General features: G+C 53.8%; 1 protein-coding gene across 1 annotated transcript; it reads left to right on the forward strand.

The window, feature by feature from the left end:
- Window positions 1-498: 498 nt before the first annotated feature.
- Window positions 499-10,488, forward strand: NUFIP2 (nuclear FMR1 interacting protein 2). Its single transcript, XM_048966938.1, has 4 exons — window positions 499-679; window positions 2,382-4,109; window positions 8,613-8,645; window positions 8,995-10,488. Exons 1-4 carry the CDS (start codon window positions 499-501, stop codon window positions 9,045-9,047), a joined length of 1,995 nt encoding a protein of 664 aa, XP_048822895.1. The 3' UTR covers window positions 9,048-10,488.
- The last annotated feature ends 5,284 nt before the right edge of the window (window positions 10,489-15,772 follow it).

A 15,772-nucleotide genomic window follows, 5' to 3' on the forward strand; every position in this document is an offset into this window, starting at 1 on the left:
CCGGTCCTCGGGGTCGCTCCGGAGCGGGGTCACGCCGCGATTCCGCGACGGCAGCCGTCGGGAAGCGCCCACTCGCCCACTCTCATCGCTCCCTTCCCCGCCCCGCCCCGCTCCGCTCGCTGCCTTCTCCCTCGCCTTCTCCCCAAACCTCCCACGTCTCTTCGGGAATCGCCCAGAAGCGGCTCCGCTCCCATCGCACCGCTCCCCCCCCCCCCCCCCGTCCCTCCTCCCCCCTCCTCCTCCCTCCCGCTCCCCACAGACCCTCCCCTCTCCCGGCTCTCGGCTTCCCGTTCCGCCGCGCCGTGTCGCCGCGGGGCGTGGTGCGGGGCGGAGCCGCTCTCTGATTGCAGCGCTGCTTCTCCCAGCCCTCCCCCCCATCCCCCCCTCCTCCCCCGCGCCACCCGGAGCCGCGTCCCCGCTCCGCCGCACGGCCCAGCAGCGAGAGAGCGCCCAGCCCGGCCCGGCCCCGCTCAGCTTCTCCCCTCCCCCCCTCCCCCAATGGAGGAGCAGCCCCCCCACCACCCGCACCACCACCACCACCCGCACCACCACCATCACCACCACCCGCACCACCGCCACTTCTGCTACTACCCGCAGAGCGCCTTCCTGCCGCCGCCCGACGGCCGGGCCCAGCCCAAAGCGACGCTCCGCCACCCGGAGGGACCCAAGCGGAGAACAGGTGCGGGGCGGGGGGCGGCGGGCGGCAGCTTCGCGGGGCGGCGGGGCCTTCGTCGTCGTCGTCCTCCTCCTCCTCCTTCGCCGCCGCCTCCCCCGGCCCGGCTGGAAGCTTCTCCGCCGCGCTGGGGCCGCTTCCTGTCCGCCATGTTGGAGCCGGCGCGGCTGCGGGCGGCGCGGGGCACGTGGGGCTGCGGAGCGGTGCGGGGTGCGGGGCGGGGAGGGGGGCGAGGCGAGCCGGGGGTGCGGGGCGGGGGGGGGGGAAGAGGAGGGGGTGCGGGGCCGTGCGGCGTGACCGCTCGTGGGGCGGCGAGAGCCGCTGCGGGGGGAGGCGGGGGGAGCCGGGCCTGCGCCGCGCGGGGCTGCCCGCGGGGTTTGGACGCGCCCCCCTCCTCCCCACGCGCCCCGCCGCCCCGTCCGTTTTCACGCCTTTTTCTTGCTGCCCCCCCCGCCCCCAAGGCCCAGTTGTTGGTCTGGGGAGAAAACGGAGGCGGCCTCGGAAATTGGAAGTTGAAAGTGCTGACACGCCGGGCCGGCCTCGCCGCGCTCTTGCCACCATCCGCAATGGGCTCGTGGCCGCAGCTCGGCGCGGAGCGATGGCGGGGCCCCGCACGCGGCCCGGCGATGCGGCTGCACGGCTGCACGTCCCCGTCCGTCCCGTCCCGTGCGATGGAGCCCCGCTGCCGTCCCGGGGCGCCGCCGGTTCCGGTGCGCTCAGAGATAACCACGTGCAGCACGGCCCTTGCCCAGCCCTCCCAGCCATCCGGGCCGTGCCGTTCCTCCCAGGAGTCCCGCGAGGATTCCCGTATTCCTCAAACCTGGAGCGGTGACATCTGCCACGCATCCGAGGCTCCGGGTTGTGACGATGAGAGCCGCTCGATCCAGTGGCATCGGCAATGACCGAAGCGTTCCTTCCCAAACTGGAGCGCAGCCCACGCTGCTCCTGGGCTGGCACGTGGCCCCTGAGCGCTGCTTTTCCCTGTGCTGGAGGTGCTGTGGGCCCTGCTGGTGCTGCAGGGGCAGAATCCCAACAGCTCCCGGCTCAGAGCAGCAGTCCCTCTTTCTTGAAGCATCCTGGGAATTTCCTCTGCGTGACCTGGAAATGGTAGCTGATGAAATCGCTCTCCAGATTGCGAGCGGCTTGTAGGGCTGCGTGTTTTCCTCTCCTTGCATCCCTGTATCCTTCTTTTTTGTTTTGTTCTGCGTGTTGAACAACGCTGCGCTGGCTTTGGGTTGTCCGTGAATCAATGATGCTCAGCTCTCCTTGTGGGGCTGCCAGCTCTGCACGTGGATGGCAATGACGTGGACTGGATAGTGATAGGACAAGGGGGAATGGTTTTAAACTGAGATGGGGAGGTTTAGGTTGGATATGAGGAGGAATTTTTTCCCCCAGAGGGCGGTGAATCACTTGAACAGGTTGCCCAAGGAGGCTGTGGATGCTCCATCCCTGCAGGCATTCAAGGCCAGGCTGGATGTGGCTCTGGGCAGCCTGGGCTGCTGGTTGGTGACCTGCACACAGCAGGGGGTTGGAACCAGATGAGCACTGTGCCCCTGTGCAACCCAGGCCATTCTATGATTCTATGGGAGAGCTGATGTTTCCCTATTTCAGAACACCTTGAGGAAACGGGACACAGCTGTTTGCAGTCAGAAGTTGAACCCTGCACTCTCTAATCCTTGCTCTTCTGTCTCTTCTTGGTTTCTTCCAGGCTATGGAGAGCTGAATGGTAACGCAGGGGACAGAGAGGTGTCACTGAAGGCTCTGTGCTCGGAGGAGACCACCAGCCCCACGTCCAGGGTGCCCAATGGCAGCCAGCAGCTCGCAGACACGAATGTGACCCCGAAGCCACCTGCGAAGGGCAGCTCCCTGGGGAAAGCCGCGATCAAACCCAAGAACTTTGTTCAGAAAAATAGCATGGACAAAAAGAATGAGAAGCCCTACGACAGCAAACTCAGAGAAGGTCAGCCTGCAGACAAACAGGACGGGGGGTCCGTTCCCAACGGCGTGGTGAGCGGCGGTGCCGGCTACATCACCAATGGCTACGTGGGCAAAGGGGCCGACAACGATGGGAGCGGCTCCGAGAGCGGCTACACCACCCCAAAGAAACGGAAAGGCCGGCGCAACAGCGCCAAGGGCTGCGAGAGCTTGAACCTGATGCAGGACAAAGTCATGCAACAGGAGGTCGGCACGCCGGCCCTGAAACAGGAACTGGAGAGTTTCAAGCCCGATTATAGCGAGCAAAAAGGGAACCGAATTGAAAATACGAAGCCTGTTTGGAAATACGAGGCGGGGGGCGGCGGGGCAGGCCGGGGGAAGCCTGGGCTCGGTGATGTGCAGAGGAAAAATTCGGATGCCAAACCTGGGATTAGCGGCAAGAAGTTTGATGACCGGCCCAAAGGGAAGCACGCTTCGTCGGCTGTGTCTAAGGAGGACTCGTGGACCTTATTTAAACCACCCCCGGTTTTTCCGGTGGACAATAGCAGTGCTAAAATCGTTCCCAAAATTAGTTATGCAAGCAAAGTTAAGGAAAACCTCAACAAAGCAGCTCAGACCCCATCTGCATCTTCATCGTCGTCGTCTTCGTCATCTGCTGGGGAAGCTCAGCCCCCGCCGTCCAGCCGGCTGTCCCAGGTCCCCATGTCTGCTATGAAGTCCGTCACTTCTGCCAGCTTTTCCAACGGGCCCATCCTGGCCGGGACGGATGGCACTGCGTACCCCCCGGGCGCTCAGCCCCTGCTCACCTCCGCTGCTGCTGCTGCTGCTGCTGCTGTCCCCCCCACCCCCACTGATGCGGTGCCCCCGGATGTCGGCGCAGCCCCGGCGGCTGTGGAGCAGAAGAAATCCAACCTTTTTATCTACCCTTCCAATATGCAAACCGTGCTGCTGGGCACGGCTCAAGTCGATTTCCCGTCGCAGACGAATCAGCAGAACCTGGGAGACATCTTCCAGAACCAGTGGGGTTTGTCGTTCATCAACGAGCCCAGCGCCGGCCCCGAGACCGCGGCGGGGAAATCTGCCGATGGCCAGCTGATGGAAGTGACGTTTCAGGGGGAATATCCCGCCGCCTTGGTTTCGCAGTGTGCTGAGGCCGTTCCCTCTGGAGCCGAGCAGCCCGCGTTCCCCAAGGCGTACGAGCTGGACAAACGGACTAACCCATCCCCAGCGCTCAGCGCCGCCCCGAAGCCTGGGACTGCTGGGGAGGGCGGCGCTGCAGCCCTGGAGTCGCATCACACCGGCGAGCTGCAAAAGGCAGACGCCGGCAGCCAAGGTGCTTTAGTGTTTCTTTCAAAAGACTATGAAATAGAGAACCCTCTGGCCTCTCCCACGAACAATTTGTTAAGCTCCGCCAAAGAACAGGGGTACCAGAGAGGCCTAGAAAGGAAAGATAGCTGGGGTTCTTTTGACCTGAGTGCTGCTGTTAAATATCACACTAAAGGTAATGGCTTCACTCGCTACCTAAGGGCATGCTCTGTTCTCTTCTGCTGCTTTTTCCCTCTGTCAGTGCAATGCAATAACGTGATATCTCTCTTGCAGCGCTTCCGATTGTTTTGGAAAGGAGCTTTTGGTTGCCTGTACCAAATGGCAGCCACAGCTTGGGAAAGTGACTTGAAAAGCTGCTTCGTTTGTGCTAGGAGCTGCTCATTTCTCTGTTGCGATGGGCAGTTGGTTGGGTTGGGGGTCAGCCTCTGGTCTGTTCTTCCTTTTAGTCCCTATGGACCAACCAGGTCTCCCTGGGCCCCAGGAGTTGCTGTGTGGGCTCACTGCTCTGCTGCAGCTGCCCTGGCACCAGGAGGGCTGTGTGCTCACACCTCTGCCACCTTGTGCTTTCTCCCCAGGGCAGATGGGGCTGTGAGATCGTGGCTTTAAAGGGAGGAAGGTTATTCCTGTGTGTCTCTTCCTCCTCACAGTGTGATTGATTTCTTGCTGTCATTTATTTATTTTTGTAGCCCCCCATCCCTCACCTTTTCTCCACCCTTCTAAAAGTCGGCAAATCTCCGCCTCTCGTCTCTTCTGCAAGCTGCAGATTGAATTTCCTCCCTTCCTTTGTAGGGCGCATCTTTCAGATGATGTTATTGCTTTCATGGAGCCCCTTTGTAGTCCTCTCAGACTGCAGTGACAGAAGTACAGTGCGGATGCAGCAAACAGGGCAGAGTGAAGCCTGCAGGGTGGTTTCCTTTCTGCTTCACCTCTGGTCCCAGCCCCATAGGCTGGAGCTCTCACAGCTGCTGGCCTTGGCTTGGTGTTAGGGAGCCAAGGTTCCCTGCTCCAGTTCTCTTATTAAGTTTGCTGCTTTATCCACTTTGGTTTGTCTCTATTAGTCTTCCTGCACTTTCCTGTGCAGAAGCTGCCCTGTCTCTCCCCTTCTTGCTGCATTGAAAGACCCCACTAAAACAATAGTAACAACAGGAAAATAAAGAACACTCCCTTCCCATGTCCTCTTGAGGAGGTGTTAACTTCAAAGCTTGGCTCTGCTTATTCCTTCTGAGCACAGAGGTTAATTACATGCACTGGCAGGAGTGAATACCTAAATCACCTCTTAAAACACTGCTCTCCGCTCTCTCCTTTTCCTCTGCTCTGGCTGTTTCTGAGCAGCATTGTGTCATTAGCACAGGGCTGCTCTGGCAGCCTGAGCTCATCTTTCTCCTGCTTGGTGTCCAGGAGCTGCTGGCTTACAGAGCATGGGGTGATGAAGGTTTGAGAGCACCTGCAGTGATGCCAAACGTTGCATTTTGGTGTTTGCTGAGGACTGAGTTTGGTTTTTGGGAGGATCAGCAGCTTCCCCTGCCCTGTGCTGAAGGGAAATCCCCATTCTCTCTTTGTGCCCACAGCCCTGAGGGCAGAGTTGTGCAGGTGCCTGGCAGTCACCATGTACCAAAGATTTGGCCCACAGTTGCTGAGGCACAGCTTGCAGGCAGTTCATTCCCACACTGTTTCCCATTCATTTAGGGCTGCTTTCCTGAGGTCCCCTCAAGTCCCTGTGCAGGAGGAGGGAGCAGCTGCACGCACTGATTTGCACAACCTGCAGTGCCCTCCTCCCTGCTCTGGGCTGTGGGTATCTGTCCTCACTTTGTTTGCTTTGGATTTCAAGAGAAGGGCGAAATCCTCCCTCTGCAGATCGATCTGTTTGGTTTCGAGCAAAGTCTCAGTGGTTTGATCTCCAAATCTGCCCTTCCTGCAGGGTTATGGATGTGTGGGGCAAGGACAGGGTGAGCACCTGCCCTGAGCTCCATGGGCTGCCTGTGGGGAGAGGGTGGGACTGGGGGTGAGAGCTGAGCTTGGCATGAGCAGCTGCAGCACTGCAGCCCAGCTGGCATCTACGGTCAGCTCCTGCAGATCCTCATCTTGTCTTGCACATCAGCTATGAGGGGCCGCTGTGTGCCCAGGCTGCCCCCCCCCAGGGGCACTGCAGACCCCCTGGCGCAGCAGCTGGCACACACTCGTGTTCTGCTCTCGGATGCTTGTTGTGGTGCTTCCTCTGCTATCCTGCTCTGCACTTCCCTTTTCCCACAGCCATCTGATCTGCCCTCCCGGAGCACGCGCTCCTTCAGGGCTCTGCCCTCACTGGCAGCTCGTGCTGCTTACTGGTGCCGTGCCCAGCGAGGTGGATGTGAGTTAGTTCTGTGCTGCTGGAGCTGAGGGCTGGCTGGAGGCAGGGCTGTGAGCTTCTGATGGGAGCCCACAAGGAGCAGTGGGAGTGATGCTGTCGCTTATGGGCTCCGTTCCCCCTCCCCCAGGGTGGAACTGAAGCTTTGTCCCGATGTGGCGTTGTTCACATCCTCGTTTTGGGGCTGATGCAAACAGGTGGTTTGGTCCTCTCCTTCCACAGAAGGCTGCCCACGGAGGGCGGGCAAGCTCTGCTCCAGCTGCACGGCAGCAAAGCCAGCATAAGTGGAGGAGAGAGGAAACTGCAGCTGTTTTCCTCGTGCCTTGCCCCATGTTTCTGCCTGCCCTGCTTTGATCCTGCTCACATGAAGAAGCAGGGGAGAAGCGTGCAAAATAGAGCGAGGGGCAGCGCGGAGTGACGTGCGGCGGAATGGGGAACTGGGTCAGAAGAAGCAGCAGCGCTGTGAATTCAGCAGTTCCCATCCTCTGCATCGGGGAGGGGGGGGGATGAGCCTGGGTTTCCTTCCCCCTCAGTGGGAAGGGTGAGGGCTCAGTTGGTTGCTGATGTGCTGCGGGGTAGAAGCTGATGTAATTCTTCAAGGCTCTGCTTTTTCCAGTTGGCAGATCTGCTGCCCAGCGTCAGGCTTTGTGGCATTGAATGCTGAACCTTTGCTTTGTTTCCTGTGCATCCCCAAAGTTAACGGTTGCACATTGCAGGTAGTGAGGTAGTGGTCCCTCTTGGTTATTTTTAAGCTGTTCAGTTTGGGTAAGGCTGTCAGTTTGCGTGCTAGGTTTGTGACAGTGAAGAGCTTCCACCATAGCACAGCACAGGGACTTTTGTTTGTAGGAGCATTCTCCCTGGTGAGGGGAATGTAGATCCAAGTGCCTGTCCAAGCAAGTTATCACGCAGACTTCTTTCCCCTCCAAGGTTATGTACCAATCCAGCTATAAAGTTTATTGGCCTGGGAGGAATCTTGCTGCAGTGCTCCTGACATCAAAGCCCTCTGCAGCCCCTTTGTTCCAGGGATGGTGCCAGGGTGGCTCTGGTACCTGTAGGTGCAGGTGGGTGCTGCTGGGCTGCCTGCCCTGTGTTGGAGGTCACCTCATTTCACCCTGGCTCACAATAGAGCTGGCTTCTGTTGGGCAAGAGGTTGAGGATGGTGTCTCCTCCAGGCTGCAGCTTGCCAGGAAGGGAGCATGCCGCTTTGCCAGCCGGGTGTTGTTTAGGAATGGGTCAGGCCAAGCACCTCCAGCTGCTGCCGTCCAGTCCTTGGGATGTGCAGGACATTCCCACCTCCTTCAGAAGAAGATTGAAGCCTGAAAGGGGTTTGTTTCTTCCCTAGACTACAGAATTCTGATGCATTGAAGTTGGGGTCTGGTAGCACCTCGCTGTGTGTTAAATAAGCAGTTCATTTTTGTGGTTCCTGATGGACCAACGTAGAGCAGCTCTGGCATTAAGATGCAGCAATGGGCTCTGAGTTTTTTCCCCACTGTCCCGATGCTGGGGAGCCAGAATTTGGGTGAGCTCTGCCTCTGGGGAGAGCTGCAGAACTGGTGATATTTAGGACACGATGCACCCAACTTTGTGGTGAATGGGTTCAGGTGATCCTAGGGCTGGTTTGTCTCACAGCTGGGCAGCCCACAGCCCAGGCCAAGGGCTTTTCCTTCCCTCCCGGTGCTGTTGGCTCTCCCACTGCCTCGCTGTGCTCTTGTCCCCAGGCAGTGTTTGATCAGTGTGTGTTCTGTGCTCCCTCTGGCAGAGGGGGAGGCCGTGGGGATCCTTCCTGCAGCTCGTGCTCCTGCTAAATGCTCTTCTTCTGCAGCGTCGTCTCCTTGACTTGAGCACCGGCTGCAGTTGGTGTCTTCATCAATATTCCGGCTCATAAATGCAGTCTGATAGCGGCTAACTGCCGTGATTTGGAATAGGTCTCTGAAGACTCATAGTGATGATTTTGTAGGGGCTGAATGCAAACGGAGCAGCTTTCTGTTGTGTCTCCATGCGAATGAGGAGAGCGTTTGCCTCCCTCGCTGTTCTGTAGGTCAACAAAGGCACACAAAGAACTTGTGGGGCCGTTCCGGGTTTGTGCACCGTGGAGCAACAAATCCCAGAGCATCGCACTGAGCTGTGCAGCCTGGGGTTGGGATTTGTGGCACTGCTGGTGCTGGGTTTGGTCATCTGGTGCCACAGACCAGTTAGAGCTGCGGCCGTGCCCTTTGCCGCCGGGTTCTTTGAGTCCTGCTGGCTGTGTGGGGAGGTGCTGGGCTGAGCGCTTGGGGTGGGCTCTGCTGGTGCATAGATGTGTGCAATAACGGCCTTCTTGTTTTGTCTCTGCAGAAATGGAAGCGGTTTGGAATTTGCAGAAGCAAGGTAAGGATATGGGAGGGAATGACGGCCGCCCCATCCCCGCCTGCTGCTCGTGTCGCTGCCCAGCAGTGCGTTGTGCTGCTTGCTTCTCCTTGGCTTTATCCGTGTTGGGTCTCACAGCCAGGACAGGCAGCGGTGCTGGGAGCCTAAAGAAAACAATTCAAACAAATCTGCTGCATCTGTGCTGTAATCATTCTGTATTTCTGCTGTTGGGCTCAAGAATCAGCATTAGATGCTGAACGTCCCCCTGGTTCATCTGCAGACATCTCATGGGGAGGATGCAGGAGGAGGCCCTGTGCCTCAGGGCCTGGAAGGAGCTTGTCAGAAACTGAGGGCTTTTGTTTTCTTCCAGATCCCAAAAGGATAATCACCTACGACGAAGCCATGGATCACCCGGATCAATGAAGGTAGCAAGACAAGACTGCCTGTTATAACCTTTCTGCAGCATTTGTGCTGTCCGTGGGGGACAAAAGGCTTTTATGCTCCTTCTAAATCTTCAGTGCAGCAGAGGAACCGTAATTAGAATCACAGGATAATATATACAAATATATAATATAGTTATTTAAAAATGGCGACTGAAAGTAATTAGACTTCTTAAGGAATCGGAAAATTTTATTGCAACGAGTCTACACACGTGATTATTTAATCTCCGGTACCGAATAGAATTTTTTGGGTTTTTTTTTGTTGTTTTTCCTCGTTATTTTCGTTTTGTTTTCTGTTCCAAGAGTGAAATGCAAGCGATTAATGAACACAGGCTCCATTTGCAAACCCGGTTCTAAAGCTCCCGCTGTCGTCTGCGTGGCAGCAGCGACCCGCAGGAGAGGCATTTCCACTTGACGAGCTCTGTGTCTCTTGTTGTGTGACTGTAACGACACACTGACCGCAGGAATCAGGATGATCCGCCATCCTTCATCTCCCCTTCCCCCTTCTGTTGGGTTTTTTTGTTGTTTTCTCTCTTTTCCTCGTTTCGTTTTCCATTGAACGCTGAAGAAACACTCGAAATTTGCAGACTTTTCTTTTTTTCTTGTTTTGGTGGTTTTTTTTTGTTTTTTATTTTCCCCAGCGAATTCTAAAGGCACGTTTTGCCAGGAGTAAAAGCAGCCAGCCCTGGTGTGGGGGAATTGTCTTAAAGCAGCATTCTTTTGGGGGGAGAAAACGGTCACACTGCAGTTCTGGGATGCATGGTGAAGTCACAGCGCTGACCTGGCTCCGGTCACAACGTCGGACTATTTGCAACCGAAGAGTTGTTCTGTTTTAAAAGACAACATTGAAAACTGAGTCATTGGGTTTAGGCATTTACTATGGTTAAAAAAAAAAATAGTAAAAAAAACAAACCTGATAAACACCGCTGTTCCCATTGCTTAACGCCATTGTGTCACTGGGAGCAAAAAAAAAAGAGAAAAAAAAAAAGAAAAAAAAGGAAAAAAAAAGAAAAAAAGGAAAAAAATCTCTTGCTTTCAACCGTAGGTGCTTCATATTTGCTGTGTCTGTCTCCTAACACTAAATATGCTGGATTTTTTTTCCCATTTTCATTGATCAAACTGAAACGGAATCGAGTTCTGCTCACTGTCGCCCTTATGAAATCGGTTTGGTTTGGTTTTGTTCTCTTAAAAAAAAATTGGAAAATGGAAAAAAAAAAAAAGAAGAAAAAAAGGAAAAATGGGAATTTGAATCCTTCTCAATTTGTCCATAGAACGCCAACGGCTGGGCTTCCTGCTGCGGCCCTTGGAAATGGTCTTTTATATTTTAATGTAGTCTGTGTATTTCCGGGCTCTGCTTCTAATGATCTCTTAATAAAAATATATTTTATTACCAAAAAAAAAAAAAAAAAAAAAAAAAAGAGGACTTAGGAATGAAAATAATTTAAAAAAAAAAAAAAAAAAGGAAAAAGGAAGAAAAAAAACAAAAAACCACAAAAAGAAATCCAAGCAGAAGGAGAGCTTTCAGGCAGTGGTGCCATGCAGCCCGCTCTGTCCCATCGCTGCACGGCTGGTGTTGGTGAAGGTGCAAAGATGGAAAAAGTGCCCTGGGTCCAAAACTGAGGGCGTCTGTGGGTTCTTCTCCAACCAGTCCGGATCCCCGGGGGCGTTTCAGGAAGCAGAGAAGCCCAAAGCTTTTGCCTGCCCTTGTGCTTAGAGCCGCTTTGGTTTCGGTTTGTTTGGCGCTATCAGTGTGTAGCATGTGGGTTTTGTTCTTAATTGTTTTTGCTCTTCTCATGAGCTTGTTCCTGGACGAAGCGCTGAGGTTCACGGTGGGACGATGGAACTGAATTCTGTACCTTTGTAAGATGGCTAGCTTTCTGCAACGCTTAGTTTTACCGGTTCGACTACGGATTGCCTACTCCATTTATGTCTCAAGTACTGTAGCGTGCCATGCCCCGGTGTGGTGCCCTATAGCAGTGCTGTCCTGTACCAGTCCAAGGTCTGAAATCTGTGGTTGGCCAGTCGCGAATAGTTCTGTTTCACCTCTAACCTGTGTCACCTTTGCAGGTTTTGTGTGTGACTTGCGGATGTACAACATGTTTACAGGTGTGCCCTGCATCCAGTCCTCCTCTGTTCCTATTCCAATTCTGTTGAGTCTCCCAACTGCTTGCCAAAAGTGGGAATTGCTTCTGGCCCCGCTGCAAAAGGGCCAGGGCTTTCCTGAGCTTTAAAGCGTTGAACAAACTGGATAATGGGGCTGGGAGGGGTAAGGTAGAATAAATCTTTTATTAATATTATTATTATTATTATTATTATTTGCAAAATGAAAAGCAAAGTGTTTGCAAAGGCTGTTTGCAAAGCTTCCAGTTTGTTTCACTGGCTTTAAGGCTCTGCTGTGTATTTATTTGCCTTGTGTAGTCACTTGTCGCCTTAAGGGCTGGGTTCCATTAAAAAACACAAAACCAAGACCTGTTTTGCTCCCTGGGGCGTCGAGCCTAGAAATAAACACGTGCGTGTGGCCCCGTACCCCAGCCCCATCTGCCTTCCGGGTAGAAGCCCAGAAAGAAGCGTGGGCCCAGCGTTGGGTTGAGTTGCGTTGAGTTGCGTTGGGTTACACGGAGCTGTGTTGGGTTGGTTGGGTTCTTCTGCCATCCTCTCTCTTGGCCCCGTGCTGTCAGTGGTACCGATGCACAGCCACCACTTTTCCTGCTGTATCCCTGACCATCCTCTCTCCTACCAGCCCTCTGGTTGTCCGGCTGTCCTCCCAGCACCTGCTGGGCACTGGGCAGACAGGAGCTCCTCTTTGAGCTCCTGCAGCTCTGGTTTGCTGATGAAGGGCCGTGGGGCAGGCAGGCATTGCCCCGACCCATGCAGGGCCGTGGGGGGAGCTCCCTCTGTGCTTTGTGTAACTCGCCCTGTCCGTCTGCAGTCCTCCCTTTGTCCTCACACAATTCTTTGCTGAGCACTTATTAAAAATATCTTCAGATTTAATCTGTTTTCTGATTATTTTTGTGTAAACATTTAAAGAAAAAAAAAAAGAGGAAAATAGAAAAAAATGGAGCTGTGACTAATTTTAGCCGTTTAAATAATGCTAAAGTGTTACTGATGAGTCTGTTGGTTGGTTGGTTGGATTCAGAGTATTAGTACTGTAGCATAAACCAAATACAGCCCAGTGGGGCGAGCGCTCGTGGGGCTGCGGGCGCCGGCATCACGCGAGCGTGTGTTTATTTGTGCCATTGCTTTTGTTACACTGAGCAGAGTGAGTTTCAAACCCTTCTGTAGGTGTAGCGTTGTGGAGAGCGGCTCTAAGGGTGAGATGGTGACCTCCTTCTTGTAGTGGTGAGGATACTGATTCAGGTTAGGGCTGCTTTCACTGCTCTGTTCTCCTGGTGGTGCCCCGTGTCCCTTCCCGCCTGGTTCCTTGCAGGGTTTCTCATTGATGTGAGCGGTGTGCAAGCTGTGGGTATCTGTGCCCACTGGAGCTTGGTGATCCCCCACGTCTCCAGCAGGTCCTGCAGGTGTCTGTTGAGCAAAGTCTTGGTCATGTGCCCCAAAATGGTCCCCAAACTTGGTGTCGGTGGCTCATGCAGGGCTGACAGCTGCTCCTCCAGCATCAGCACGAGGACCTGCAGCCCCTCTGCACTCCGTTTTCCTGCCTGTTTGCTGGGTCAGCAGCACTGTGATGTTGAGGTTCGGTTGGGTTGGTTGCTCTAAACCCTCCTCCGTTATCTGTGAAATCCCAAATCTTCACTTTCTGGGATCTGTGTGATGGTGTGCTCAGCTCCAGCACATGGTTTGTTGCTCACCGTCACCTTTTGTCCCGTCAGCCCTGCTGTTTGCCTTTCCCAGCTGCTGTGAGCTTTGAAATGCAGCAGAAACCAATTCCTGCTGGATCCCAGCCGTGCTGCTCTGCGATGGCCAAACAGGGAGCACTGGTGGGCTCAGCCAAGGCAGGAATTGCTTCCTGCTTGGGAAAAAAAGAAGTTATCCTCCTAATTGAGTCTAACGTGTGCTTTTCACCTTGAGGAGAGCATCACCTCGGCACGTAGCACCCATGGAGCTGCTTGGAGCACTGATGCTCGTAGCCGGGAGCTTTCCTGCGTGTGATTTTGCTCTCAATTTGGTGTTTTCAGCACCTTGCTGTGCAGCACTGTCCTGGAGATCTGTGTGCCCACAGCCCTTTGTTTCTGTATAGAGGCTGCTTACGAGGAAGGTGACTGAGGTCAGGAGGGGAGAGAACGAGGCTGAACCCAACGTAAAGCTGCTACAAAACTTCACGCGGAGGTGTGAGGCTGGGGAAGGAGCCCAGCAGCTTTGGCCAGCGCGAGAACAAGGTTTCTGCCTTTGCACCTGCAAAACACAGCGCAGAGAAGCGAGGGGAAGGGAGCAGAAGAGCCCAATGTGCTCCATCATCCAGAGATGCCAGAGCTTTAGGAATTTGCACAATAGGTGTCGCACACAGGGTAAGGCCCCGGGACCCCCTGCTCGGGGGCTGCCGAGCTGTATCGATCTCGACTGTTAATGGGAAAGCTTCGTGTCGCCTGTCCAGAGCTCTAAAGCCATTTTGTAAGATAGCGGGATCCCTTTTCTTACAGCCTTAGTAACGAGTTATCTTAAAAAAATTTAAAAAAAAATTAAAAAAAAATTTAAAAAAAAAAAAAAAAGGAAAAAAACATGAGTTCATTTCTTTTCTGTGGTATGAAACTTGTGTATTGCGAATACGTGAGCGTGGAGCAGCAGTACCAGTGCTGTTCTCTTAGGAGAAACGACAAGAAACTGCTGTCCAGACGGTCTTTCCTCAGGTGCTAAATAAGGGTTCCAAAAATGGATACTGCTTTAGGAGTTTGGGCTTTATCCTTAAAATCCGTATTTTTTTGCTTAGGTGTCGTTAAGGTATTTTAACAAGAATGTTGTTGTTGTTCTTTTTAATGTAAATAAGATGACGCGTCTTTGATTTTCGGTTGATCTCCTCGTTGTCTGTATGGAATAGTCTGAGTTTCACGTTATCCTTTTGAGAAGGACCCTCCTCCCACCTCCCTCGAAGACATTTCATTCAGTGTTGCTGCGTTTGAGAGCGCGTCTCCAGCCGCTCACGGATTAATGCTGCTGCTGCTATTCGTAACCCCGAAAATCCAGACTGTGTGATGCACTTTTGTCCCCCGAGTTCCCCGAGGAGAGCCGACCCGGCCCATAACGCAGCCCCCCACGGCCCGACCCTGGTGCTGACCCACGGGGATTTCTATGCAAACGCAAAGCAAAGGAGAGCTCTGACCTTGGAAGAACACTGTGCGCTTCTCTCTCTCTCCTTCCTCTTCTCAAGCTGCTATTGGAAGGGTTGTGGTGTCCCAGCTCCTCCTTCCTGCCTGCTGGCGATGTGGGGATGATGGCCGAGCGGTCGGAAGGTCTGAAATCGCAATGAGCTCGTGGCTCGTTGCCACTGGGAGTGTTTTGTTTTCTATTTGCATACATCTTTGGAAGGAAATCGCTCATCTCTGGAAAAAAAAAATAATAATATATGTATGTATATATATGTATATATATATATATATATATATATATATATATATGTTTTTAATGCTTTATTCCAATGTGAAGTTGACCAGAAGCGAAGCAGTGATGTTCAGACCACACGGCCTCCTGCCCCAGGGAGGATCCATGGCACTTCGGGCAGGGAGAGCTTGATGCTGTGGAGATCCTACAGGAGCCCTGTTGTGAGGGAAGAGTCAGGAGGGTCCGAAGGAGCGCAGGAATCACGCTGTGGGATTGCAGATACCGGAATTCCCCTCCGTCGGCGCCGTCTTTTGCCCAGCGTTTGCTCTCTTGCACACCCAGCTGTGTGCACATCCCAAACGTGCCTTGTGTGTGTGCTCAGCCATGGTGTGGGGCTGCGGTGGAGGCTGTCCTCCCAAACGTGACCTGTTGGTGCGGCTTCTGAAGGGGCCGGGGCAGGAGGAAGAGGATCTGCTTTGCTGTTGCGCAGACGGAAATGAGCAGAGGTCCAAAACCAGCCCTTCTTTGGGCTCGAGGTTCTCTGATCCCCACGGCGCGGGGCTTTGCTCCCTTCCACATCGTGGTTCACGTTACTGTGGGCTTTTTTTTGCCCTATGTTATTATTTTTTTTCTTAAAGGAAAAGTAAACGCGCCGTGCGTTGCCCAAGCAGAGCTGTGGAGCGTGCAGTCAGCGACTTGGGACGTGAAGCTGTGCAATTCCTGTTCCTTCATCTCTCTCCTCACCCTCCCATGTGCTCTCCCTCAGTCTCTCTGTACTTCTGCCACTGTCAATGTGAAAGCTTGCTTGCGTTGTTTTTTAGAAATGCATTTTGCACACTCGGGTTTCGCTGAAGCTCCATGAAAAGGTTCGTTTGAAGCAGATGAATAAAGCTATGCACATGTTTTGAAAGTTTAATTTGTGTCTCATTACCAGAAGTGACTTATCTGCCCTCTTTGCATTCCCATGCTGTCATTGCCTGCGTTATCTTCCTACCACGGAGGGCATGATGCGAGGTGACAGCTCTTTGCTGACAGCGTAGCAGAAAACTGGCGCTTCTTGAGTTTAGTAGCCTGTCTCTCTTTGCTTTCTCTGTCTCTCTCTCTGTATATCTATAGAAATATATATTATTTTTTTATTTTAGAGAACCTACTTTAGTAATTGGAGGGAGAGGGGCGAGCTGGCGTGCTGGGCGTGCTCCGGGCCAACGCGTGCTCTGT

Source organism: Lagopus muta, chromosome 20 (assembly GCF_023343835.1).
Source record: "Lagopus muta isolate bLagMut1 chromosome 20, bLagMut1 primary, whole genome shotgun sequence".
In the NCBI taxonomy this organism is placed as follows: domain Eukaryota; kingdom Metazoa; phylum Chordata; class Aves; order Galliformes; family Phasianidae; genus Lagopus; species Lagopus muta.